General features: G+C 38.9%; 2 protein-coding genes across 2 annotated transcripts; both read left to right on the top strand.

Annotated features, from left to right (window-relative positions):
- The first annotated feature begins 8,556 nt into the window (after window positions 1-8,556).
- On the top strand, window positions 8,557-14,816 carry LOC138160492 (trypsin-like). The gene is made up of 4 exons (XM_069087050.1): window positions 8,557-8,687; window positions 11,166-11,322; window positions 12,243-12,678; window positions 13,392-14,816. The coding sequence occupies exons 1-4, from the start codon at window positions 8,648-8,650 to the stop codon at window positions 13,539-13,541; spliced, it is 783 nt and encodes a 260-aa protein (XP_068943151.1). The 5' UTR covers window positions 8,557-8,647; the 3' UTR covers window positions 13,542-14,816.
- Window positions 14,817-23,323: 8,507 nt separating this feature from the next.
- On the top strand, window positions 23,324-27,102 carry LOC138160491 (cationic trypsin-3). The gene is made up of 5 exons (XM_069087049.1): window positions 23,324-23,363; window positions 24,311-24,473; window positions 25,417-25,670; window positions 26,243-26,379; window positions 26,953-27,102. The coding sequence occupies exons 1-5, from the start codon at window positions 23,324-23,326 to the stop codon at window positions 27,100-27,102; spliced, it is 744 nt and encodes a 247-aa protein (XP_068943150.1).
- Window positions 27,103-27,962: the final 860 nt, after the last annotated feature.

The raw sequence follows: 27,962 nt of genomic DNA, 5'->3' as shown, positions 1-27,962 counted from the left end.
ATATATATATATATATATATATATATATATATATATATATATATATACACACATACATACAAATTATTATTACACAGTGACCAGGAAGAGGGACCAAATTTGTGTGACTTGCTCATTACTATGCAAGAACAGGCTGTGCACGGAAGTTCAATAAAAGTTCATAGGTGGGTGGGTAGATTGATTCAATGAAAGCATTGGAGCAGCAGAAAACATATCATATTCCCAGATTTCTGAAAATTACATAGCCCAGTCATTCGGTGACACATGAGGGAATTGTGACTGAGAGAGAAGTGACTTGCCTGAGGTCACTCAGGGCACAAGAGGCAGGGTTGAGACCTAGCCAGATTTTCTGACTCAAACAGGTCTTTTAACTATTCTACCCACGCATGTGCTGGGACAGAAACTTTAAACTTCCATGTGGCCTCCCACACCATCTGCCATCATGGACTCCTGTAGCTATGATGTAATCCCACCTGCTTTTTTTTTCCCCTCCTTCCTGTTTTCCAGGGACTTTTGCCAATAATAAAAATGATGAAAAGATTGTTAAGGGTTATACCTGTGCCAAGAATTCACCCCCTATTAAGAATCCCTGAAAACTGTTCTTTGTTTTTGCAAGAAGACCCTCATCAGTAGTAGATTCTGGGTGGAGTCCACTGCTTTCTGTAGCCTGCATGGGCTAAGAGGAACTGTGAAGCTCCTTCCCTTCCCTGGCATGAGGGCTGAGAGGGAGGAGAAGGAGAATAAGCATTTATACAGCACCTACTATGAGCCAAGCATGTGCAAAGCACTTTAGAAATATTCTGTCATGTGCTCCTCACAACCACCCTAGGGGGTGGGTCCTATCATGACCCTCATTTTACAGTTGAGAGAACTGAAGCAGGAGATAGAAGAAAGCTGGGGGCTCACCAGCAACAGGAAGAAGATTATGGCAACTCTTGGTTAGAACAGCCATGAGGAACACGGAGGCAGCTGGGATAGCTACTGGGGAAAAGCTGAGCAAAGTCCTGTCAACAAATGAAAGCTTCTTGAGCTGATGGCCCTCCTCTTTGCCCTGAGTACAAGGTGGGCTAAGACACAGGCTGAGAGCCTGTGAAGCAGATGTGATGGCGGGTGTGCAGACGCTGCAGCAAGGGATTGAGCAGACTCCAAAGGGAAGTGGGCAAAGGGGAAAAGCAAGAGCTGTTCATTCACTAGGCCTCAATTCTCCAACATTGCTAGGACATCATTAACCATTGGACTGTGAGTTCTGCAGGGACCAAGATTTAATTGAAGGAGGGGAGGAGGAGGGAAACAATCAGGAGACCACAGTAAGTCAACAAGTTCAGTCAACAAGCATTTATACACACACACACCCCACTAGACATATATATATATATACACACACACATACACATACACATACATGATAAAGTGGAAGTAATCTCAGAAGGAAGTAACTAACATTAGGGGAGACAGGGAAATTCTTGCTGAAGGTGGGATTTTAACTGAGTCTAGAAGGACCTAGTCAGGGAAGCCAAGAGGGAGAGATGAGGAGGGAGAGCTAACTATTGCTTTACTGAAGGGAAGCAAATTGTCCTATATTTAATGGCTTTGTTTCCATGCTTGAAGTGGGTTAGGGGAATTTACGAAACTAAACCAAATTTTGTTAGTCCCAGAGGATGCTTTTGGATAGAAACCTGATCTACACATTATTGAGAAAAACTTAGATTGTATCTTGGTCCTCTGTGCTTGAGATCTACAGTTTGACAAAGATCACATCTGTATCACCCAGTATATCTTTCACATATATCTGTGTGTTTCATTTTTTCATTATTGAATTTACGTTAAATAACTCCTTTATCTCTAGGCCTTTGATTAGCAAGAAATCTAACTAGGTAGAAAATACTGAGTTGAATATTACAAAAGAGCTATCTCCATAACCTTCAGAGAAGAAAAAAAAAAAATATCCTGAATAAGGGGACCAAGAAGCAGATTTGTTGTAAGTCTTCGGAGTGGTCACCTGATGTCACTGTCATCAGAGCTAAAAAGCAACCATAGAAACCTTTAACAGATGAACAATTGTTATTTCCTCCATTGGAGTTCCTAATATACATATACATATACATATACATATACATATACATATACATATACATATACATATACATATGCATATATATATATATATATCCCAATCTCGTCCACAGAAAGGAAGGGAGAGGAGTGTGGGGAAAGCCATTGGCATAGAACTGCAAGATGTGAGGACGCAGGATAGATTAGTAACAAGAAGAAGGTAAGAAATACATGCTGTCTTGGGGTAAGGGGAATGGAGAGAGGAGGAGAAAATTTGGAACCAAAATCTTATGGAAGTGAATGCTGAAAACTAAAAATAAATTAGTTGATTAAAGAAGGTGAGGGCATGAACTGAGGATCCAGCTAGACCTGGGAGCACCACCTGTCCAAAGTCTACCTAAGGCTAGAACGGGAACCTGCTTGATTTATCTCCAGATCGATTCAGAGAGCTGGTATTTTGCTTTTGTTGTGTGGTTTTGTATAAAAGAAGCAATTTAGTGAGGAGAACAAGAACAAGCAGGAAACCTTTGCCTTAACCCTGATTCTGTCTCTGTGACCCCAGGCAAGTCACCCAATCTCTCTGTGGTTCCGTTTCTTCACTTTCAAAATAATGATAATAATACAAGTGCTGCCGCCACCACCACTACCTAACACAGTCCAGTCATAAGGATTCAGTGAGATAAAACATATGAATACATTTTTAATCCACTAAGTACTGCATAGACATGAGCTATTACTATTTCTTTAGTACGTTGTTGGGGGGCCGTCAGATGGGCAGTTGATAGAGCACTAGGCTTGTACTCTGGAAGACCCAAGTTCAAATCAAGCCTCTGACACTTGGTAGCTATGTGAGCCTGGACAAGTCACTTAACTTCTGCCTCACTTTCCTCATCTGTAATATGTAGACACTAGCAGCACCTACCTCTCAGGTTTCTTATGCGGATAAAATTAAATATTATTTGTGAAGTACTTTGAAAACCTTAAAGCACTATGTAAACGATAACTATTATAATTATTATCCTCTGCCCCCCTCAGTTTCCTTATCTGCAAAATAGAAATGATAATAGCATTTAGGGTTGTTGTGAAGATCAAATGAACAATAATTGTCAAGTACCTGGTACACAGTAAGTGCTATATAAAGGTTATTATTCTTATTCTTTCCTCATTTCTTAATATAATTTCCAGCTAAACCTTGAATATTTATGGATTTATTAAAGGGATGGTGCTTCTCTTACTTCCCAGGGTTGTTGTGAGGACCAAATGAGATAATATTTATAATAATATAAATAAAATAAATAATATAATAAAATAAATAATAATATAAAATATAAATTAAATAAATAACATTTGTAATAATACCAATCATATTTGTAAAGCACTTAGCACAATGCTGGCATGCAGTAAGCACTATATAAATCCTTCTTCCTCTTTCGTACCTTACAGAAGAGAACAAAGAACAGCACTTTTCAAGGGCCCAAGTGGTAGGGTTGAGAACAAGGAAATAGATCTGCCAAAGTCAGAGGCAGTGGTGGGAAGGGAGGGGATGTGGGAGCAGTTCTTTGTATGCAAGGCCACTCTTACCCCAGGTGCAAAGTTCTCCGTGTCATCATGAGATCACCCCCCCCCCAACTTCCTGAGAAAGAGAAATAACAAATCTGGTTTCATTAAAAACAAACACTGATAATATGGGACATATGATTAATTAGTTGAAGGTATTTGAAAGATTATGATACAAGAACATGTGAAAGGAAATAGAAATGTTTAAACTCAAAAAAGCATAAGGGGGAATATAGTGGCTACACCCAAATTTTTCACGCAGACATCTGAACAATTTATAGCATTTTATTTTAAAAAGTACATACTTGATCACCATAACCTTGTGAGACAGGTGTTGCTAATGTTCTTGATACCAGTTTATAGCAGGGAAAACTGAAATTTAGAATGGTTATCTAACTTGCCCAGTCATTTGGTTTAGTTATTATAGAACCAGGATTTGAACATGCCAGCTGCTTCCACATGGAGGCAGCTAGATACTGTTCTGGACCTGGGCTCAGGAACTCAAATATGACCTCAGATACTTACTAGCTGTGTGATCCTGGGCAAGTCATTAACCTATGACTGACTCAGTTTCCTCAACTGTAAAGTGGCTACAATAATAACTTTCTGGGCTGTTGTGACAATTGAATGAGATGCTTGTAAAGCACTTAGCCTAGTACCTGCCATATTTGTTGTTCAGTGGTTTCAGCCATGTCCAACACAATCCATGAGCCCATGTGAGATTTTCTTGGTAAACATATCTGGAATTGTAATTTTCTTCATCAGATAATTTTACAGATGAGGAAACTGAGGCAACTAGGGTTAAGTGAGTTGGGTCACAAAGCTAGGAAGTGTCTAAGACCTTATTTGAACTCAGGTCTTCCTGATTCCAGGATTTCTATTCACTGTACCACCTAGATGCTCATGCCTGGAGTATAGCAGGCATTTAATAAATGTTTGTTTCCTTCCTTACCCAAGAGTTGTCCCACTAATGAGTAAATATATTTTGTATTTATACTCAGAAAATACAACTAGATGCTACTGGTGGAAGACAAGATTTCTGCTCAGTATAATGAAACATTTCACACCAGCTTGAGCCATTTTGAAAGTGGGATGGGATGGGATGGTTCAAGAGATAATGAGTTCCCCATCACTGAAAGTCTTCAAGCTAAGCCCACTTGCTCAAGACATCACATGGAAGATTCCTGTTCAGACATGGCTTGAGAACCGCCAACTATGAGAATCTATGAAGAATAAATCTAGAACAGCACTATTTAGCCTATGTTATTATGGGGTACAGTAGTGAGGTTGAAAATATAGTCTGCAGGAATAAGACATAAAAGAAGTGCCCCCTAGGGCAGCTAGGTGGCACAGTGAATAGAGCACCAGTTCTGGAGTCAGGAGGACCTGAGTTCAAATCTGACCTCAGACACTTAACACAAAAACTAGCCATGTGACCTTGGGCAAGTCACTTAATCCCAATTGCCCTCAAAAAAAAAAAAAAAAGAGAAGTGCCCCAGATTTAAGGATAATATTTTTATCTATGTCACCATATCAAATACTTGTAATCTACAAACTACAATGGAAAACTTTGTAAACGAGGAAGGAAGGAAAGTAAGGAGGAAGTGAGGAAGGGAGGATGGAAAGAAGGAAGGAAGGAAGGAAGGAAGGAAGGAAGGAAGGAAGGAAGGAAGGAAGGAAGGAAGGAAGGGAGGGAGGGAGGGAGGGAGAGAGCAAGGATGGAAGGGAAGGGAGGGAAGGCAGGAAGAAAGAAGGAACAAAGCAACAAGGAAGGAATGAAGAAAGGAAATGGTGCAGTTGGGGGAACCCACAGAATGCTGAGTGTACATACATTAAGGAACACTCCTTTATGGTGCTGACAGCAAAACCTTTGTCCAAATACAAATAATAGCAATGGTTTACTGAGAGTCTAGTGACTTCCACTCCAGGTCTCCATTTTCAAGTTTCAAAAAGAATTATAGAATCCCAGATTTGGGAAGAACCTTAGAACTCACCTAGGCCAATTGTACCAGTCAAGTCAAGACTACTGCCCCCTCTCCAGCACCTCCAGACCCCTGACAGGTGTTTTCCAGTAAAAATACAGCCTTCCACATAAACACATATGCAAATTAAGTCTTTCTTGGAAGGCTCACAAACCAGAACACCTCATTACTTTACCCTTTCCCTTACAAGATACTTTCTAATCTGTGATATTGAAAAACTATCTTTAGGTTAATCATCCATATCAATACTAGTTGTTAAATGGAGAATCTCAAACCAATACCCCTTGAAATGATTTCCACAATAATACTTTCCAAGGGAAATCCCTTGACCTATATATCTCTCCACCTGGAAGGACGTTCTTTTTTTTTATTATTAACTAATTAATTTATTTTTAGTTTTCAACATTCATTTCCACAAGATTTTGAGTTTTAAATTTTCTCCCCATCTCTCCCCTTTCCCCACCCCAAGATGTCATGCATTCTGATTAGCCCTGGAAGCATGTTCTTTCTTTAAAGGAGGGATTCTACTGGTATAACCCAAGGTCCAGCAGGGAGCTCTACAGAGAATGGCAGACTGTAGACCTCATATCATAAAAAGCTCTTGTTTATGACTTTTTTTTTTTTCAAATTAGAGGTAAGCTCTGTTCATGAGGTACTAAGGAAGTTCCAAGGGGTGATGTGGAGGAGTGTCACTGAATTAGAGACAGCTGTTTGGAGATGGCATTGATATAAAAGAAAGATATTGCAAGAGGGCGAGTAAGTTTCCCATCCTCTCAGCTCCTCACCCTTTGAGCCCAGTCTGTACTGTCTTTCTGACACTAAGTGAGACATGACTGGGTCAGGAACAGGTGGAGAGAGAGGGCTGAGTGGGCAGCCCTGTTCTTCAGATCTCAGAGGTGTTCTTACTCCTCTAGCCTCATGACACACTGCCCTCCTCCATCTGCTGTAATTCACTACCCAATGAGCAGTAGTGATGACAAGTAAGACCCAGATTAATCTACCTGAGGGCAATCCAAACAAACAGCTCAGTGGTAAGCATTTAAGAAATGAATGGTTAATGAGTATGAACTAATTAATTAAACCAGATGAACACAGATAATGATTTTTAAAGGGATGAACTATAGACAGATAGGCAATTAAAGAGCATGTAGTAAATATAGAACCCAGACTGTGAGATGACTCTTAGCCTTTCTTGAACTTGAGACCTCTAACCAGGCCTTTAAATTCACATATTCTCACTACCAAGGTATCTTGGCCAGCTCAGACAAGAAATTGTCTCTTTCTTGTTCTGGCAGACCTTCCCTCCTCTACCCTGGCTACCTGAGAATCCTGTGATTTTCCTGAACCTTAGCATCTACTAAACTAATACTTCTTTTAAAAAAATACATCTTAAAAAAAAACCTACCTCCTTCTAAAGTGTCGGAGAAAACTCTTTGGTAGATAGATAGATAGATAGATAGATAGATAGATAGATAGATAGATAGATAGATAGATGATAGATAGACAGACATATAGATACATATGTGTGTATGTATTAAGTATGTATGTGTATACATACATGTGTGTATATATGTATTTGAATATATATGTTTGTGTACCTGCTCGTGTGTGCATGTGCAGGGGGGTGTGTGTGTGTGTGTTATCTCAAGGATACCATTGAATCACAACATGGGCTATCCTGCAGTTGTAACTCACTCTCACTTCATGACCAGCGTGACTCCTTTTTCAACCATACTTCTCCTTGATGACATTCTTTACTCTGGCTCTTCTTTGTTATGTGTTCTGATCTTCTTGTGCTCACCATGCATTTCTCCATTTTTCCTCTGAATGATTCTCCTTTTTTAAATTATTTTGGATACTTAACAATCTATGCCTTGAAGGTGTATTCCTAGGATGAAGTCATGCGAGGACAGGTCCAGGATGAGTGGACATAAACAAGGTGGTCAGAGAAACATCTATCCCATATAAGCTATGGTACCTGTTTCTCTTTCCCACCCCTACCGCACAACCACCAACAACGAAGGACAGTTAAACCTTTGTGAAGACTTCATTACTGTAGGGAACTAAGACTGCAATTATTCCAGTGAGATTGCTATGATATGGTATGATATGATATGATATGATATGATATGATATGATATGATATGATACGATACATACGATGTGATGTGATGTGATATGGTATGATATGATAAAGCATAGCATAACATAACAATAATATAATATAATATTACAGTACTATACTCTATTGTATTATATTATACTATATGTATGTGTGTGTCCTGAAATATTGGTGTCTATACATACATGTGTATGTATATCTTATGTATAAGCATGTGCGAAGTAGGGAAGTACAATTAAAATAATATCAGATTTGTAAGCACAGAACCCAGTTTCAAATATTGTCTCTTCCAGTTACTATCTATCTGATCTTGGACAAGTCGTCTAACCTCCCTTGGTCTCAGTTTTCTCAGTTGGAAAATAAGGAATTGGTCAAGATGTTATTGATTGTCCCTTCTCTCTCTAACCCTGTTGTCCCATGATGCTACATATATGTTACATGGTCAGAAAGCATCAATATAATCCCAGTTCTCACAACAAGGAAATCCCAAATTCAGGTAAATGTTATTATGATTGACAGAAAAAGGCCTCTCACCACAGTGGTCACAGAGGTCACAGTGATCATGGGAGCCCATTAAATGACAAATTATCAAGAATCATTAAAAATAAATTTTGTCTGAGAAGTAGGACACCTGGCACTCCTGCACCTGTAGCCTAATCCTAACTGATGGGGAGGAAAATCCCTCCCAGGTGTATTCTTATTCTCATTTCCCCAAACTCCATGAACAATAGAACTGACACTTGAAGATTAATGTCAATGCTAGAGTCTCTTCCGTCCTGGCCAGAGTCAAAAACTAAAGTTGGAATTGTGAATGAGCTGCTGAGTCACTATTTTCATTCCTCAGCAGTGTTTGGTGCCAAGTAGAAAGGGTTAAAAACAGTGCGTGAGAGAGAACTTGGGGTTACACCAGTGTGTTTGGATCCCTAGAATCACTATGATGGCCCTTGTCTTCCTTCTTTTCCTAGGAGCTGCTGGTAAGTCACTCTTGTTCATTCAGTGAACAAGTATTTATTGAGTCCTATCATTATGCTAGTGACTGTATGGAATGCAAAGAAGTATATGGCATGGTTCTAGCTTTCAAGAAGCTTGCAAATGAGTAGGGGGAAGAAAATTAAAATAAAGAAGTAGTAGCAAAAAATACAGCCTATGATGGTGTTGAATTCTATGGTATAAACTCTATGTGTCCTGGGTATTCAGAGAAAGAAAGAGAAATGTGGTCTAGAGTCATTGGGAAAGGCTTTAGGAAGCAGAAAGAATTTGAACCAACAGTAAAGAACAGAAAGACTTTAATTGCTGAAGAAGATGCTAAAGGAAGGGAAAACTCATATCTTGTCCTTTCCACATATTTGGGGTTATTTAAAAATAACCTCTTAATGCTTGTCATGTGCCAATTTTGTGCTGAAAACCATGTTTGGATCTGGGGATCAAAGATCTTCAAGAAAATTACAGTCACTTGAAGGTGACTAGGTATGGGAGTGGGGAAATGGTCATAAAGAGAGAAGAAAATAATATGCATAGAGATAAGTATCATAAAAAATAGGACATAATGGGAGGGGGCATAAATGAGAGATCACTTTTAGAGAGGGAAATTAGGAAAGAAAAGTCTCCTTTAAAAATTAAATTAAATAATAGTGATAGGTAGGGGTTTACAATCTCTTTGCCCATAAAATCTTGCCAAGTAAAATTAACATAATTTCCAGAAAGACAATAGGGTGGTGATTATAGTTTTATATACATGGAGCTGGGAATTAACACCATTACTGGCTAGAAGCAATCAGTATATTTGGTTAGAACCCAGGAGATTTTAAACCCCCAAATGGATTGTTTTTTAAGGTCCTTGAACAGGGCCCATATTTTTTAGGGGAAGAAATAGGCCAGGAGGGACCTTGAGGGAAGAGTAAGACCACGCTCTTGAACTTTTAGGAAGAAAAGCCATGATCCTTTGGTACCATCATTATGGTTTTCTTTTTGCATTTTCCAAATTGCTGTAACATCACAGTTTGGGGAAGATTGTTTAGAATGTTTGGAAAAACAACTTAAACTTGAAAAATATTTCCTTCTTTATCCATAAATTTGGAGGTCACACAAATATATTCTTAAAAGATTTTGGATGATAGTGGTGGTGGTGGTTGGTAGTGATGGTGGTGGTGGCGGGCAATGGCAATGATATTGGATAATTATTCCAGAACAATGAAGGAAAGATGGGTTAGAGTGCTGGGCAGATAAAGCCTATAGCGAAAAGGATGGACTGGGAGAAATCCAGAGAAACAAGTTTGTGAAGCCTATGAACCACTGACAAGATTGGAAAATTGACAACCAGAGTTTCAATGTTGTGACATTCGCTGGTAGTTGGCTGAAGCTTCCCTATCCCTGATGACCGACCTTCCCTTCTTTGCTCTGGAATAATTACCTAATATAATTGCCACTGCCCACACCACTGTCATCCCAAATCTTTTAAGAATATATTCGAATGATTATGGAGTCTGAATGCAGATTGAAGCAAACCACTTGCTCTCTTTTTGTTCTTTTGTTTTGTCCCTTCTTTCTCATTGTTCATTCCATTGGTTATAATCTTTCTTTACATCTTGACTAATGTTTAATATGAAGGTATTTCTAGAACCTATATCAGATTGCATGCAACTGTAAGGGTAGACAGGGAGGAGAGGAAGGGGAAGAAAACTTGGAACTCAAAAGCTTGTGGAACTGAATGTTGTAAACTAAAAGTAAATAATTTAACATTTAAAAAAAGAATATATTTGCATGAAATTGAAGCATATTTTTTCTTTATTTTTCTTGAGTGGTTTTTTTTTGGTCTGTGTTTTCTTTCATAGCATGATTTACATGGAAATGTGATTTGCATGACTACATGTATAATCTATGTCAAATTGCTTGCCTTCTCTATGAAAATGTTAAAATTGATTTTACATGTAATTGGGGGAAATAAAATACTAATTGTTTTAAAAAATAATATATTTACATGGCCTCCAAATTCAGGGATAAAGAGAGAAATTCTTTCAAGTTTAAGTTGTTTTTACAAACAATCTAAATCCAAAGATTTAGGTAACCTAAAGTTTACTTAACCTAGAAGTTACCAAAAATGTTCTGCAAAAGGGTATTGTGTCTACTCAGTTCTTGACCCCAGGAGCTATAATTCAGAATAGCCACTGGTATGTACCTACAATAGTACTAGTGAATCTGATCTAAATCATAAATATGAATGGGCAGTCAAATACTTATGTCATGTGTATACCATGGATGTGAAGAAAAGATAAGTATATGATCAAGATACCTTTGAGGAAAGTAGCCCTAGAAAACTGATGTCCCAATTATATAGGGCAAAGGAACATTACTAGCTAACTTTTCTCTGCTTAACTTTGGAAGGCATTGTGGAAGAGTTAACATTTCAAGGAAGATTGATTTAACCAGTAATTCCCATTTCTTTTACCCCTCAGTTGCCTTCCCCAGTCATGTTGAACGGATCATAGGAGGAAAGAACTGTGCAAGGAACTCGGTACCCTACCAGGTGTATATAGCTACTGATGACTTGATGTGTGGTGGTTCCCTCATCAATGCCCAGTGGGTACTCTCAGCTGCTCACTGCTACAATTCGTAAGTGACTCATAAGAACTCTCTAAAACAAACTGAGTTACTAGAACTCCCCAGAGTTTACTCTGGGTGGAGAACCAAGGAGTCCCTAGATGGGAGAGGATAATATACTTCAAGGTACTCTTGAAGCTCCCCAGTGAAGGGGATATAGGGAACTGAAATGAAGAAGTACTCAAATACCTGTATTTATCTTAGTCATCAAATTTAGGGGTTATCCTGGCTTGGAAGGGAGATAGAACTTTGGGGAGTGACTTTCCAAAAGCTGGTCATCTTCAGGGATTCCTGTATGATCTCACAGAGGATTGAAGACATGGGATATCCCAGAAGAGGAATGGAAGAGGATTGTAATCAGGGTTAGTAACAAGTGAAGTTGCTCTGTGGAGAGAGAGCTTTATAAATGACTATTGATTAGCACTGAAGGTGGGGGTAGGGAGAGAACATCTCACTATAACTAAAGGAGTCCTATCCCTGATGGCCCACCAAATGAGGTCCTCAGTTCAAAATTTCCAGGGTAGAAATTTCCAAGAACATAAGGAAACCTACTCTCCAGATGACAGCCATTCAATTATATTTTAAAACTGTTCAACTCCTCCTCCATCTCCTGTACCCAAAATAGCCCTAACAATAGGGGAAATGGTAAATGATAAATGAAAACCCTTGATTCTCTCTTATTTTTCCACTCCCTAGGACAAATTGCTAGTCTTACATACTCTGATATGACAACTGTCTATAAGAAGCAGTAATGTCAGGAAGGGGCATTTTCACCATCTTTAATATGACCATCTGTAGAATCCATTCTTCTGAGTCTGCGGGGGTTGGGGGAGGAAATTACGAGACATAATTGGTTCTCTGTTCAAAGAATTGAAGGAAAAGAACAGGAATTAGGTTGTTTAGGGACGTTCTTTGTTTTTTAACTTATCCAGCCAAATGCAGGTGATGTTGGGTGCCTACGACCTTAATGCCCTTGAAGGTACTGAGCAAGTCATCAGTTCTACTAAGGTGATCCGCCACCCCAAGTACAATGATGGGGATACCAACCATGACATTATGCTGATTAAGCTGACTAAGCCTGCCACCCTCAACTCTCACGTGTCTACAATCTCCCTGCCCACTTCCTGTGTGACTGCTGGCACTAACTGCCTCATCTCTGGCTGGGGAAAAACTCAGATTAGTTTCTATGATTGGCTAATTGAATTAGTAACACAGAAACTGTTCCCAAGAGCCAAGTCTCCCAACATCCTTCAGTGCTTGAATGCTCCTGTGCTCTCTGACAATATCTGCCAAGATGCCTACCCTGGTAAGATCACCAGAAATATGATGTGCCTGGGATTTATGGAAGGTAAAAAGGATACCTGCAAGGTAAGTGCCCTCCCCCCACCCCTAGCACTACCTTAATCCCATTCTTTCTCTTCATATTTCTCCTCCCATGAGCCAGCAAGAAGCCATCTCTCAGCAGGGGCCCTCTAAAGATGGAATTTTCCATTCCTCTCTTGTGGATATGGGGAAAGAGAGGAACTAAAAATGTTCCCTCTGACATAGTTTTGTAGTGAGGAGAAATAAGAAATACAGAAAAGTGTACATGAGTATCTTTTCAGGGCAGCTGAATGACTCACTGAGCAGAGTGCCAGCCCTGGAATCAGGAGGACTTAAGTTCAAATCCAGCCTTAGACACTTACTAGTGACCTTGGGAAAGTCACTTGACCCTGTTTGTTTCAGTTTCCTCATCTATAACATGAACTGGAGAAGGAAATGGCAAATACTCTTGCCAAGAAAACCCCAAATGGGGTCACAGAAAGTCAGATATGAGTGAAACTACTCAAAAACAACAACAAAAAGAGTCTCTCCAACATGGGCATCTTAGGAAGAGACTGTGTAGGCAACACCTTGAGAAAAACTGGGACAGAAAAATGACATAAAAGCCTATCTTCCCTCATGCCTTTTATCTCTGCTGAGTTCTCTATGGGCACATATGCTAGGGAGAGGAAACATGAAAGGAGTAATATGTGTGGTTGTGAACGCTATACTCTCAAGGATGAAAGAAAACTTTGACCTTCTTTCTGATTGTATTCCAGGGTGACTCAGGTGGTCCTGTGGTCTGCAAAGGTCAACTCCAAGGCATCGTTTCATGGGGCATAGGCTGTGCCAGGAAAGGCAATCCTGGTGTCTATACCAAGGTCTGCAACTATGTGGATTGGATTGAAAAGACTATTGCTGAAAACTAAGCTCCTTTACCTACTTCTCTTCCTTGGCTTCCTCCTTCTTCTAGCACTGGAAAGGAGATACAACAATTTCCATTCTAACTCCAAGTCTTGAAAATGATTTAAATTTTTTTTAATATCATGGAATCTCTCTTAGCTTAGTCTTTGACATCATCCATCCCCACACACATGCACATATACATGTTTACATATATACACATGTGTGTGCACATACATACATGTGTATGTGAATATGTGTATCTCTCTTTATATAACATTTTAAAGTTTGTACAGTGCTACACATAATGATACAGTTAACATAGCTAACAATTTATATAGGTCTTCCTATGAGTCAGGGCCTGTGCTAAGCATTTTACAATATTATCTCATTTGATCCAACAATATTGAAAGGTGGATACTATTAATAGCCCCATTTTATAGACGGAAAACAGAGGTTAAATTACTTCCCCAGTTAATAATTGTCTGAGTTCAGACTTGAACACAGGTCTTCTTGACTCCACGCCTTCTGCTCCATCCACTTTACCATCTAGCTGCCCCTAAATCTTCATAACTCTGGGAGGCTGGCTACACATTCCCACTTTGCAGATGACAAAAAGTGAAGCAAAGGGAGACTAAAGGGACTTGCCCTAGATTACATAGCTGGCAGGTACCACAGGCAGATTCAACATTCAACCTAATATGTTCAAGTAATATGTTCATAGAGAATCAAAGGTCAGAGAGATATAATGATGTCAGACACCATCTTGTCCAAATTCAACCTCATCAAGAATCCTCTCTGAAACATTGCTGACAAGCAGTCATTCAGTCTCCACTGAGAACCTTCAACGAGGGAGAATACACTCCTCCCTGAGGCTGACGTATTTTTGGACAGTCCTAATTGTTGATTCATTTTTCCTTATGAGAAACCTAAACTTCTATCCATTATTCCCTAGTGTCCTTTCCTGAGCCAAGCCAAGCATGTCCAATTCTTTGCCCATTGTGAAAGCCTTTCAAGTTCTGGAAGACAGTTATCATAGCCCTCAATCTTCTATTCTTCAGGCTATCCATGTTCAGGTCTTTTGCTTAATGCCTATATATCACCAATTCCCTCCTCATCCTAGGTACCCTTCCTTAGATGTTATCTAAGAAGGTGTCAGTGACTTTTCTAACTTGGGGCACCCAGAGCTGAATATAATCCTCTACATGCATAGATCATGAAAGAGGATATCAAGACTGTCACTGCCACCATTTGGTTCATTATTTCTCTCAGTGCAGTTTATGATAGGAGTAGTTCTTTGCTGTTTGAATGGAGAGTAAAGGAAACAGAGCTGGCATATCAGAATACTGACTCATTTTGGATATTCAGTCCATAAATGTTCACATATTTCCTTCACATGAACTATTCTTTAGATAAGTATAGGAGTTTCCATTTATTTCTGTTAAGTTTCACCTCATTTCCCACCTGGCTGCACTCCTTTGAATTGTTTCCTTGTGTGGGTAGTATTCTTCCATTAGATTGTAAGCTCTTTGAAGGCAGGGACTATCTGTTTTTTTACATTTGTAACTCTAGTACTTAGCATAGTGTCTAGCAAATAGGAGGTATTTAATAAATATTTATTAACTGTCTGACCTAACAGATTTAGCCCCTTATCCTAGCCTTTTGAGATATTTTGGAATTCTGTAATTCAACATGTGAGCCACCCCAGTCAAATTCCTATCAAGTGTCAAAAGCTACATGGAAAAACCTGCATGGATCTAGGTGCTTTACTGAGATTCCAGAGTTCTGACTGAGTTACAGCAATAAACTTTCTGCACAAACCCAGCTCCAATTCAATTTTCCCTCAGAATGCAGCCCTTCACATCCAAGAGGACAGATCCCTCCTTCATCTCACCCCTAAAATGCTCATAGGCATAGCTCTTCCCTCATCCCTGCCCCAAAGTCACTCAGTCCTGAATGTCTTGCCTATGCCTTTCTTTCAAATCATTCAGCATTGTTGATAGGCATCAGCATAATCCTATTAGGGAATTGAGGGGACTGGAGCAGCAAGTGGTAGTGGGAATGAAATAAACCGCACTGACTCCATCTTCTGAGTCAATTCTGGAACAAGCACAGTTCCCTTTCTATTAAATTATGGCTCTAGCCCAGTTTCTGTCCTGTGAGAAAATTTGATTCAATTGGGGGAATTGTGAGAGGACTTGGTTGCATTGGTCAAATCTAACCCTTCATGATTGGGAGTTAAGACCATCTTTCCCTACTGCTTTAGAGACCCTTAATAAGGACCTAAGTTACGCTGACCTGAAACCCAGTCAGATCTGAAGATTGATGCAAAGGGTTTTCTCAGAATTTTATATCTCAAGTCACCTATATGTCTTATCTGAAAACTTGCCTAGTACTGATAAGTCAGTTTTCTGACTGTTCCTTTGATTTGTTTCTATGTTCCTTTGATTGTATACAGACATTTAGGGGGAGTGGGAAACCTCACTCTTCCCTTCCCAACCTGGAAAGTCTTAATCTTTCTTCAAATTAGAAATCAGATCACCTAATGTTATGTCCTGGTTAGTTGTTTCCTTTTAACTAATTGGCCTTATTTGATTAATTGTTTTTAGCTATAAAAATCTCTCCTTTGTTTTCAAGGGTCTAGCCTTAAGCTGAGGAAGGGGCCTGGTCCCAATGTGTTAGGCAATTTGCATAAATGGCTTAATAAATTGATGTGTTAAGAAGCTCAAAGCTTTGTTTCCTTAGCCATTTCATCTTTCACGCACCACACAGTACATGTATAGTCCAAGCTATAGTAGGGGAAAGGGATTCCTCCATTGTCTTAGTAATAGTCGTCCTTCACTTGCTGTCTGGTGATTCTTTTCATCCTCTGTTTCCCTCCACCTTGACCTTGTAGCTTGAGCATTCCTGTGATCTTCTGGGGGCAATTTCCTCTCCTGGTGTCTGGTGAGATGTCTAGTACTTAGTTATTGTTTCTGCCTCTGTATTCATTGAGGTAAATTGTTTCTGAACATAGCCATTCCAGTGACTCCAATGGCATTAATGATAACTACATAAAAAAGGCAGACAAACTCAGATTGCAAAGATTAACTTTGGTACTAGAGAACAGATGATGAAATTTACTTCCTGCTTCTCCTTAGAAAGGTGGGAGCCTTTGGTACCTACATTGGAGCTACTGTGGCAGTCAATTCTTCTTAATCATTTTTCTTTGTTATAAGGGAGTATTCTTTGTTACAATAGGGTTGAGTTATAAATATAATAAAAATGCTCTTAAAAATAAAAGTGATCAATAATGTTTTTTAATTATAAAGAAAGGAAAAAATATATTTTTAATAATTAGGCAAATAATCCTCCTGACAACACATCTCTTCTGGACTTGTCACACACATAGGATAGAAAATGATAGAAATACAGACAATTTGTGTAAAGTGACTTGAAGTACTATAACTACAAAGAGAAAAGGCAAAGGGGAAATGGTGCTAAGGATTCAATGCATAATACCTACTTTTTTTATTATTATCTGAGAAGATAAAATGATGGCATAATAGTCTTTGGCTACAATCTCCAAAAATTTCCCATATTGGATAGAATATTAGTGCTAGAAGAGACCTTAAGTATCATTTAGGAATAAGATAGTAAGAAAATAATGTCATGAATCTAGGACAAACAACCTATGGAGATTTTTCCCCCAATGGCATTGTGATGTAATTGCTGAGATGTTATTAATAATCTTTGCAAGGCTGCAGAGCAAGGGAGAGGTCCTACAACACCGGAGAAGGGCAAATGTTATATTATTTTTTTAAGGGAGTATGGGAGAGGCAAGTGAAATTTGCAAAGTGTAAGTTTGACTTTTTCTGATAAAATTTTACAATAGCATAGTTTATGAACATTTAGAAAGAAGCAATGATCAGCTATTGAGGGTTATTTTCCTTGTCCTAACCAGTAATTACCTTCTTGTTCCCATATGATCTCATTGTTAGGATAACTGGTATTCACCCAGGAAGCACAAGTTTGACCCCCAGTGTGGGAAGGATAGCTCTTTTAAGAGGCAGCACAGTGTAGTGGCACTGGACGAGGTGTCTGAGAAGTATATTTATCTGGACAAGTCACTTAACCTCACTGAACCCCAGTTTCTTCATCTGTAACATGAGGATAATAAGATGCTCCCTAGTTCCTAATAGAATCATAGCTAAGAATCAAACGAGATACTACATGAGAAAGTGTTCTATAATTGTGACAAGTAGTTTCTATTATTGTTCCTAATTCATTGCTTTGTTTGTCTACCTTTGACTCAATAAAAATTATTTTTTAAACTTTGAAACTCCTCATGGGTCAAAGTATTATGCCCTTCACCCATCCACCCACCACCTACCCTCCAGTGCCTGATGCATACTGGTTAACAAGAGCAGGAGATGGCAAATACCAAATGTTTATTTGGTACTATTGGCTGCAAAGAGACCAAAAATATAAGACAGGGACTCTGGCTTAGGAAACTAGAGAGAAAATAAGGAACCAGAGGAAAGTAAGAATAGAGGGGCTCAGATTCTTAAAAGGCTAAGATTCTTAAAACTGCTCTGCTTCTATTGGTGATACAATAAAGCTTGTTAATTGGACTTAAAGAAGCCTTGAGTGGCTAAATTCTTTTGGGGCAGGCTTCTGCCCTGTACCTGCCCCGTATTTCACAGTTTGCAACACCTCTAGACCACAACATATAGTTCTCTGACTGGGAAACTGTCTAACCTCAAGCCCTTCTTCAGGTAAGACTGGAAGGGGTCCTCGTGAAGATTAAATGAGCTCATGTTTACCAAGAAAACTTTATAAACTGTGGAGGAACACTGCAAGACTGCCAATAGGAACTTTATCATAGAATCACGAAAGAGTCTGGTGGAAAAGGACATTAGGAGATCATGTAGGCTGATTCTTTCACTTAACTGATAAAGAAAATGAGGCCCCAAGAACTGGAGGGAGTTTCTCAAAATATTAGTAAAATTTGGAATAAAATCCCAGTAGCCCCCTCCTGCTACCAACCTTCTTGACTTGGGATATTCTATGTCTGGCTTTAAAATGGAAAGACATGAGACATATCCATTGCAGAATGGGCAAACAAATTATACAATAATAATCTTTTTATGCTGAAGGAAATGAAACCTGGAAAGGCTTGTATGAACTGATGCAAAGTGAAGTAAGCAGAACTATAAAAACAATTTAGACAATGACAACACTGAAAATAACGACTATGAAAAATGCAAAACTCTGACCATCCCAATGGCCCCCCATAATTCCAGAGTCCTGATGATAAAGAACATTCATTATTCACCTCTTGACAGAAAGGATGGCTCTATGCGCAGGACAAGGGAAAAGTCTATATTTTGAAGTGAATGTGATGTAGAAACAAAAAGATCTATGTTCTAAAGCCTTAAAAACACATGAAAGAACAGAGGGAAGACATAAAAAATTCCTGGCCCAGATCCTACCTAAAAATCTTCATTTCATCTCTGAAAGTACATATTTGGATCAAAGGTCATTCTCACACCAGGTACATGCATACTTCCAAGAGCAACCTCTTCCACTGCCTGGGAAGGAGAAATGACAAATACAGATTTGTCAAAAGCAAACGTTGACAAATTGAAGCATATCTATGGGAAGGTGACCATGATTGTGAGTGGATTTGAAACCATGACATAAAAGAAGAGATTGAAAGGACTAAAGATTATTTACCTAGAGAAGGGATGACTTAGGAGAGATATGATTGCTGTATTCAAATAATTAATAAAAATCACTTACATTTTGATAGAACTTTTAAGTTTACAAGATGCTATGAGATTCATAGTGCAAGTAATATAATCTTTATTTTACACAAGAGGAAACTGAGGCTGAAGGAGGTTAAGTGACTTGCCCTAAAAGATATAGCTAGTAAGTATCAGAGACAGGATTTTGCACCATGGTCTATTGATTCCAATTTCAGAATTCTTTCCACTATTCAATTTAATTCAACCAATATACACAAAGTACAATGAATGTAAAGTCCTCACCAACAAAGAGTCTTAGGATAAAGAGAGATCTCTCTTTTTTTTTTTTTAAAGCAATCGGGGTTAAGTAACTTGCTCAAGGTTACACGGCCAGTTATTTCTGGGTGTGGTGCTGAGTATCTGAGCCCGGATTTGATCCAGGTCATCCCGACACTGGAGCCGGTGCTCTTACTCACTGAGCCACCTGGCCGCCCCTGAGAGAGATCTCTCTTTTGGAGAAGGACCTATCATTCCCCAAAATGGAGAAATATGAAAAGTGAGTTATAGACTACTCCTCAAATGTATCTCTTTGGCATGACCAGGCACCTACATCACAAAGAGTAAAGGAAGTATAAAGTCACCAATTAAAAATCACATATCTGTATATTTATAGAACCTTAAAATAGAAATTTGTAACCTGATTAAAAATCTTTCAAAGGAAAAATTTCAGTAAGTTTTGAATACCTTTCATTAAATTATTAAAATGAAACAATTTCCCATTATAGATATCTTTATTCTTGTTATGATAGTCAATAAGCAAATATAATAAGTGGAAATAGAAAAACACCTGTGAATAACTGTATCTTAAACTACTAAACAAAAATTCTGAAAAATAATGAAATATAATCAATTCTATTTCTCTCTAAAGGTATTAATACTTAAATGAGAGCAAAAGTATTGTGTACTATTAAACATTATTTGAAAAAATATCCTATCCTTTAGAACACATTCCAGGAAAACAGTGACAACACCTATCCTAGAAAGCAGGGACCACACCTTAGAAGTGTTTTTTGGCACAAGTTTTTGCTTGCAGATTCCCATGAATATGAAAGCAATAGGAAAAAAAAACTTAAAGGTTGGGACAGTGTCTTCCTAACCCCTTATAAGTAGAACCCAACTTTAACAAAAATTTCAAAGTAAAAAAAAAAAGCCAGAACAATGAGCAAACACCAAGGAACTTAAGAACTTGACCATAAGAAGCCAATACAGTGGCAGAGAAGAAGAAATAAACTCAGAAGAAAACAACAGTGTGGAAATAGTTACAAACAAAAGCTCAAAGAAAAATATTAATTGTATCCAAGCCCAACAAAAATTCTTAGAAGAGTTAAAGAACAAGTTAAGAGGGGTAGAGAAAATTGGGAAAAGAAAGGAGAGTGATGCAAGAAAATTATGAAAAGAGAATTAACAGCTTGGTGAAAAAGGCACAAAAAAAATATTGAAGAAAATAGAATTGGTCTAATGGTAAAAGAGGCACAAAAATTCACTGAAGAAATGACCTCCTTAAGAAGCTGACTAGGCCAAATGGAAAAGGAGGCATAAAAAGTTACTAAAGAAAAGAACTCCTTATAAAGCAATATTTTAATAAAATGCAAAAAGAGGTACAAAATCTCACTGAAGAAAATAATTCCTTCAAAATTAGAATTAGACAAGTAGAAGCTAATGAATCCATGAGACATCAAGAACTAATTAAAACAAAATCATAAGAATGAAAAAAATAGAAGAAAATGTGAAAAACAACTGGCCTGGAAAATCGATCTAGGAGAGATAATTTAAGAATTATTGGATTATCTAGTAGCCATTATCAAAGAAGGAACCTCTTTATCATCCTACATGAAATTATCAAGGAAAACTGCTCCTTTATCTTAGATCCAGAGGGTAAAACAGAAATTGAAAGACTCCATTAAGCCCTTCCCAAAAGAGATACCAAAGTGAAAACTCAGAACTCGAAAAATTCCAGAGTTCCTAGGTTAAGGATAAAATATTTTAAGCAGCTAAAAGAAACAAATCAAATATCATGTAGCCACAGTTAAGATAACACAAGATTTAGCAGCTTCTTTTTTTTTTTTTTAAAGCAATTGGGGTTAAGTAACTTGCTCAAGGTTACACGGCCAGTTATTATTTCTGGGTGTGGTGCTGAGTATCTGAGCCCGGATTTGATCCAGGTCATCCCGACACTGGAGCCGGTGCTCTTACTCGCTGAGCCACCCTAAGCAATTGGGGTTAAGTAACTTGCTCAAGGTTACACGGCCAGGTGTTTCTGGGTGGGTGCTAAGTGTCTGAGCCCGGGATTCGATCTCCAGGTCTTCTCAACACTGGAGCCAGTGCTCTTACTCGCTGTGCTACCTGGCCGCCCCGATTTAGCAGCTTCTGCATAAAAAGATAATGCAATATAGTAACTAATAAGAAAAGAGTCAAATATAACCTTGTATTACTGAAGGCAAGATGAGGAGCTCGTCAATAAACATTTATTAAGTACCTATTATATGTCAGGTACTTTGCTAAGCACTAAGGAATATGCATATGCACCTATACACACAAATATACACATACACACATATATATGTGTGTGCATATACATGTTTATGTAATTTAGAGAGTAAGCTAGTTGAAGGCAGGTTTTTGCCTCTCGTATTCCTAATATTTGGCTATGTATAGAATATAATAGTGTACCTGGCATAGAGTAAGTTCTCATTAAATGTTTATTGGTATATACACAGATACACACATTTATGGATGTCTCTGTGTCTGTATGTGTCTGTATGAGATAGCATAAATGAAAAAAGAGAGAAAAACTTTGGAACAAACATACGCACTTTTGTATTAAAATTTTTATATATTTTATTTTTAATTTACGGAATAAAACAAGCCTTTCCATAACATAGTATGATAAAAAAAAAAAAAAAAAGGATCATAGTAAATGAAATCACAAATCGATTATGTACAACATGCTATTCCAGGACTGGGGAAGCTGTACCCTCGAGGCCACACTTTACTCTCTAGGTCCTCCAGTGAGGTTCTTTGACTGAATCCAAACTTCACAGAACAAATCCTCCTAATAAAAGAATTTGTTCTGTAAAACTTAGACTGAGTCAAAAGATTGAACCCAAGGACCTAGAAGGCTACATGTGGCCTTGAGGCTGCAGATTCCCTACCCCTGTGCTACTCCTTTTAAAGATATAATAAAGTTATCATGTAAATTTCTTTTTTTTTTCTTTCTTCCCCTCCACCCAGCCCTAGGATGGCTACCATTAGACATAAATATGTATGTATCAAACATATGCCTTTGGAGGCTGGACAAGGGAAAGGGAAAATAGAAAAATAGAAAGGGGAAATAGATTCAGCCAACCTGTATCTGCCCATGAGAGTAAATTCAGCAAGAATCCTATCTGGCCTGAGATACTTCTTGGTCCCAGACTCTGGCATCGGGCATCTCATTGCTCTATCTCTACTCTTCTTTCCTTTTCCACTACTCTCTTTCTCCTTCCCAGTCTCTGATCCTCCATACCAAGGTTCTGGAAAAGCTGCTACCAGCTCCCTACTCTCAAGCCTGGCAAAGTAGCGGAAGCGACAGCCCTTCTCTTGGCTTTTCCTACTGAGTTTGTTGTTCTGAGCTGTAAGGGGGGTGCTCCAGTGGTAGCAGGCCCCATGCCCACTTGCACCTATCTCTGCTGCTTATTCCACTTCCTGTCTCATGTGATTTTCTATCTTGTGGCTACTTCTCTTTCTTTGCCTCCTTTGGTAATGGTAGAGGCTAAGTTCTATGTGAGGAAACCTGATACAGGTCGATACACTTCTATTCCTGGAACTTTCTGAGCAATAGGGAAAGGGGTTATCAGTTAATTTCAGTGTTTGACTATCTTCCAAACTAAGCAGAATGGAATTCTAAATTTGGATTTCTAAATTTTCCATTGAGTCATTCTTCCGGTTCCCCAGAAGTCTCGGTACCAAGTCTTGAGGGATAAATAGCGGTGGTTGAAAGGCCTGGATTCAACTTCCTTGCCTAGATCCCTAGGACAACCATGAAGGCCATCATCTTCCTTGCCCTCCTGGGGGCTGCTGGTAAGTTTCTCTTTTCCAAACAAGAGATCATTGAGTGTTCGCAGTGTCCTAGATACTGCAAGGAAAAAATTGAGTAACTCAAAATCTTTCTCTCCAAAAATAATAACCTACCTGAAGAAACAAAGCTAATACAGGGAAATAAAAGGAAAGAATGGAAGAAAGCCTGTGACTAAAAGGCAAATCATATAATTCAAGCTATAACAAAGCAGGAAATGAATGTGAACTCTATAGACTATCTGGTAAAAGCTCCAACTTGAATTGGCCTTTAAGAATAGGTAAGAGGAATATAGGTATAGAGAATATTTTATGAAGGAGGAAATCGTGATGAGCCCTTAGACACCTATCAGCTTCTTTTTCAGAAAAGGTTCTTATCAAGAACTCATTTGCACGACTCCTACGCTGAGGTCTTCACAAAGAAAAATCTATCTACTGATTGATATCCCTTCACTCAGGAATACATAGCATGGAAAGGACACTGATTCTTTACACATCCACATGTATATAGTCCAGTGTTTCTTGCCAAAATTATGAACACGAATGAACAGTTAGTTCTTTAGATCCTGTACATGGTATAAGGTTTGTGAGTATTAAATAAGTATACGAATAAAAGGGCTTATGGAAAATAGACAAGAGATTCCCTTGTTGTAGTCATGTATGGATCATATTTAAAGTCTAAAGGTATCATAGAGCCTCTAATATTACAAATTAGGAAACTGAGGTCCAGGAATATCAAGTGACTTGACATTGTCATACAGGTTAAAAGCATCACATGTGAAACTGGGTTTTCTGGTTACAAAATCAATGTTCTTTCCACTCTACTATACTACTTCTCCAGGGGAAAAGCAATATTGTCAGGTTTTCTCTGATCAATCTTGAAGACTTTCTGGAAGAGCTGACATTTCAGGAGGTAATGTTGCATTGGAAATTCCTATCTCTTTCCTTCCTAGTTGCTTTCCCCACTGGTGATGATGATGACAAGATTGTTGGAGGCTACACATGTGCTGCTTACTCCCTCCCCTATCAGGTGTCTCTGAACTCCGGCTACCATTTCTGTGGTGGTTCTCTCATCAATTCACAGTGGGTGGTATCAGCTGCTCATTGCTACAAGTCGTAAGTAAATAATACTCACATCTAAGGCAAGCTTAGGGCTAAGTCCAAGCCCAGAAATTCATTCAGAACTGAGAGATCTCCAAAGAATCTCCAGGTTGGATATGTAGATAAATAGGTGCATTTATTCAAGGGTACTTCTCTTCCAAAGTTGGAGTAGCTATCAATGGAATGTATGTGTGTGTTTGTGTGTGAAGACAAGAGGTAAAGATCAAATGTGAAAAAAAAAAAGTAGCATCTATCTATGAAAAGCTCTCAGAGCCTTTGGGCAGTAGAGGCAGATGAAATTGCCCATGTGAAAAGGAAAACTAAACAATTATAATTGCCTCCCTGATTCTCCTAGCATGGCTCTTGGCTTAGAGGAAAAAGAAAATTTAAACCCTTGGGTATTTCCCAGGAGATTTTTCATGTAGGATCTTAGCCAGTTTTGTGTGTTTGGTGGTGAAGGGAATAGAGAGCTGAATAAAAAGATAGTACCCTAGTACCCATTCTCAACTCAGACATTAAAGTCTCCATTTTGGGAAACAGAGGGTTTTATGATGAATTTAGGAGAGTTGAGAAGACTGACATGCCATAGGTGGGGAATTTTCAGGGCTCTCTCTCTTTCTCCCTCTCCCTCTCTCTTTCTCTTCCTGCCTCCATATTGCTAGTGCACACCCTCTTGGCTATTCTGACTGCATAACTGGGAAAGGAAAGTGTGGGGGCAGGACTTTCCCTAGAGAAAGAGGTAGCAGTAGTTTTACTAGATTTGATAGGAGAAATATCTGATTAAATGTGACTTAGACTGGCAGAAATAAGTAATGAAAGGAATTCAGTTAAAGTATGGAAAAGAGAGAATGGGACCACTTTGAATGGAGAGGAAGTGGTTATGTGACTGTGGTGAGATAGAGAGAGAAAAAAACATGGGGATCAGATTGCTTAAGGGTACTCTTCTTCATCCATCCAGCCGAATCCAGGTGAGACTGGGAGAGCACAACATCGATGTTGTTGAAGGCGAAGAGCAGTTCATTGACTCATCTAAAGTAATCCGACATCCTAAATACAGTTCTCTCACAATCGACAATGACATCATGCTGATTAAGCTGAAAACACCTGCCACCATCAACTCTCGAGTAGCTACCATTTCCCTGCCTGAATCCTGTGCTGCTGCTGGCACTTCATGTCTCATCTCTGGCTGGGGCAACACTGCAAGTTCTGGTGGTGAGTAACTCATGGAGCGAGAACATAGCATTAGAAGTCAGAAACTCCAACTCTTACCTCCCTACTTCCACCTCCTCCATTCATCTCTCCCACAAACATAAACATCTCCCATTTCCAAGATCAGCTATAGAGTTGCAGTGAGTTATATAAGGGCTACTTAGGAGGACCAGAAACATGGAAAAGAGTTAGGGTTTCACCATGCAAGTACGAATCTTACCAAGGGCAAAGATACCTGGAGCAGGGTTACAGAGGTTCCTTAATATTTGATTGATTGGTTTCTAGACATGGAGGGAGGAGAGAGGAGCTTAAATGATGCTGTCTTCTTAGGATCATGATCTTTCCATGGAGCTGGTATCATTAAGGGTTTTAGGGTTACCAGAACCCATGGAATCCCTTGTTGCTCATGACCATATGATCTGAGACCAACATCACTCAAGGTTGAATCAGTCATTTTCTCACATTGAAGAGTCTTAAATTGTACCAAAAGAGAAGGGAGAGAAAACCTATTAGTTGAAGGAATTCCTAGGATACTTCAGAGAATATACTGTCATGGTCATTTTTGTTCGAAACAGCCGATTACCCAGAGCTGCTTCAGTGTCTGGATGCACCTGTGCTTTCTGACAGTTCCTGCCGTAGTGCCTACCCTGGACAGATCACCAGCAACATGATCTGCGTGGGCTATCTGGAGGGTGGAAAGGATTCCTGCCAGGTCAGTTTCTCTTCCACTCTCTCCCTCTCCAGTCAGTTCACAAACATTCTTGCTCTCTTTCCCATATTGTTACTAACTTAGGAGAGTTAGAACTGAAAAATGTCCTGAGTTTGAGTTCATGGATGGAGTGAAACGGGAAGATGCCTTGGCAAATGGGGACATTAAATATTTTCCTTCTAAAATAGCTACAAGATTGTAGTGATCAGAGATAACACAGACTTTGTGCTGGCACTAATGTAGGCATCTGAGGGAAGAATGTTGTGAATGGGACACTTTGGAGAAAAAGATGAGATAGCCAAAATGACCTTTAAACCAACCTCACCTTTATTCTCTCCTTTTCTCTGTTCTGCTTCCTGAGGACACAGAGAAGATGAGGAGGAGGAGCTAGGAGGCATTGCAGTGGGAAGGGAAAGGTGAAATAAAGAGAAGACTAGGTTCTCAGGAAAACATTATTCAACAATGAATGTAAACTAAATGTGTATTATGGACCTGTCCATGTAATATGTCTGGCTCTGGGGTCTATTCCCTGATGTGGGCCAAAGAAAACTGACGCATTCTGCTTTCCAATTCCAGGGTGACTCTGGTGGCCCTGTGGTCTGCAATGGAGAACTCCAAGGAATTGTCTCCTGGGGTTATGGCTGTGCCCAGAAAGGCAAACCTGGTGTCTACACCAAGGTCTGCAACTATGTGGATTGGATTAAGGAAACCATTGCAAGCAATTAAGTGCCTTCTCCATGGACCCTTTTCTCTGATGTAATCATCTTGCAACTACAAAAGATATAGAGCACTACATTTACTAACCAAAAGTAGAGAACTGAGATCTAAATAAAGATTGCTGTCCTGTAAATTGTTTCTTTGCAAGTCCTTGCCCCTAGCAGATCTACTCTTTCCTGATACTGATAAGGTATATAGGTTGGGTAAGCATAGAGCTTACCCTCACTTTTTACATTTTTTGGACCCCTCTCCAATTAAGAGTAGTCATCTTCTACTTTCAATTGCTATTCTGCCAGAATTTCTTAGTTACCTCTCTAATCTTTGAAGTTCTATGTAAAGGAATTAGAACCACACACATAGAGCAAATTGTTGTACATTACCACTAAAAGTTTGTGGCTTTTGTTACTTAGAATACAATATCTGTACAAGGCAACATTGTGCTTTGGACAGGTAGCTGATTGAGAAATCACAAGGATCTAGTTTCAAGTCCTGAATCTGACACATTAGTCACAAAATCCTGGACAATTAACACCTCTGTACCCCACTATCACTTTGGCATACAGTAAGCTGCAAAAAAAGTTGCCAATTTTCTCTGGTAGAGGGAGTTTTCTCATCAACAGTTAACTCCACCAATGAAATCACAGGTCTGATACTAAACCCAAACAACATCAGTACTCCACTATCTGAATTCCATTCTGACACTTTCCAGATTAAGTTAGTCTGAAATTGTGATCATCAGGGGCAACCTTAAACCTAAACCAGAAGCTCTTTCCTGGGTATAAGAGCAAATAGAGCTGCAATCCCTATATCCCCTGATCTTTCCAGCTACTGCCTCCCCTGGACTTCTATCTATTCTTTTTTTTTTTAAG

This window comes from Petaurus breviceps, unplaced genomic scaffold (assembly GCF_028583685.1).
Source record: "Petaurus breviceps papuanus isolate PSGF00001 unplaced genomic scaffold, PetGlider_PUasm1.0 181, whole genome shotgun sequence".
In the NCBI taxonomy this organism is placed as follows: Eukaryota; Metazoa; Chordata; class Mammalia; order Diprotodontia; family Petauridae; genus Petaurus; species Petaurus breviceps.
The sequence above is the reverse complement of the archived record's forward strand: the minus strand, read 5'-3'. Positions and strand labels throughout refer to the sequence as shown.

Excerpts from the sequence above, each read along its gene's own strand:
- LOC138160492 (XM_069087050.1), top strand. The coding sequence starts at position 8,648 with ATGATGGCCCTTGTCTTCCTTCTTTTCCTAGGAGCTGCTG. Across the intron at positions 11,323-12,242 it reads GCTGCTCACTGCTACAATTC|CCAAATGCAGGTGATGTTGG; the intron begins GTAAGTGACTCA and ends TAACTTATCCAG. Across the intron at positions 12,679-13,391 it reads GTAAAAAGGATACCTGCAAG|GGTGACTCAGGTGGTCCTGT; the intron begins GTAAGTGCCCTC and ends ATTGTATTCCAG.
- LOC138160491 (XM_069087049.1), top strand. The coding sequence starts at position 23,324 with ATGAAGGCCATCATCTTCCTTGCCCTCCTGGGGGCTGCTG. Across the intron at positions 23,364-24,310 it reads TGCCCTCCTGGGGGCTGCTG|TTGCTTTCCCCACTGGTGAT; the intron begins GTAAGTTTCTCT and ends TTTCCTTCCTAG. Across the intron at positions 26,380-26,952 it reads GTGGAAAGGATTCCTGCCAG|GGTGACTCTGGTGGCCCTGT; the intron begins GTCAGTTTCTCT and ends TTCCAATTCCAG.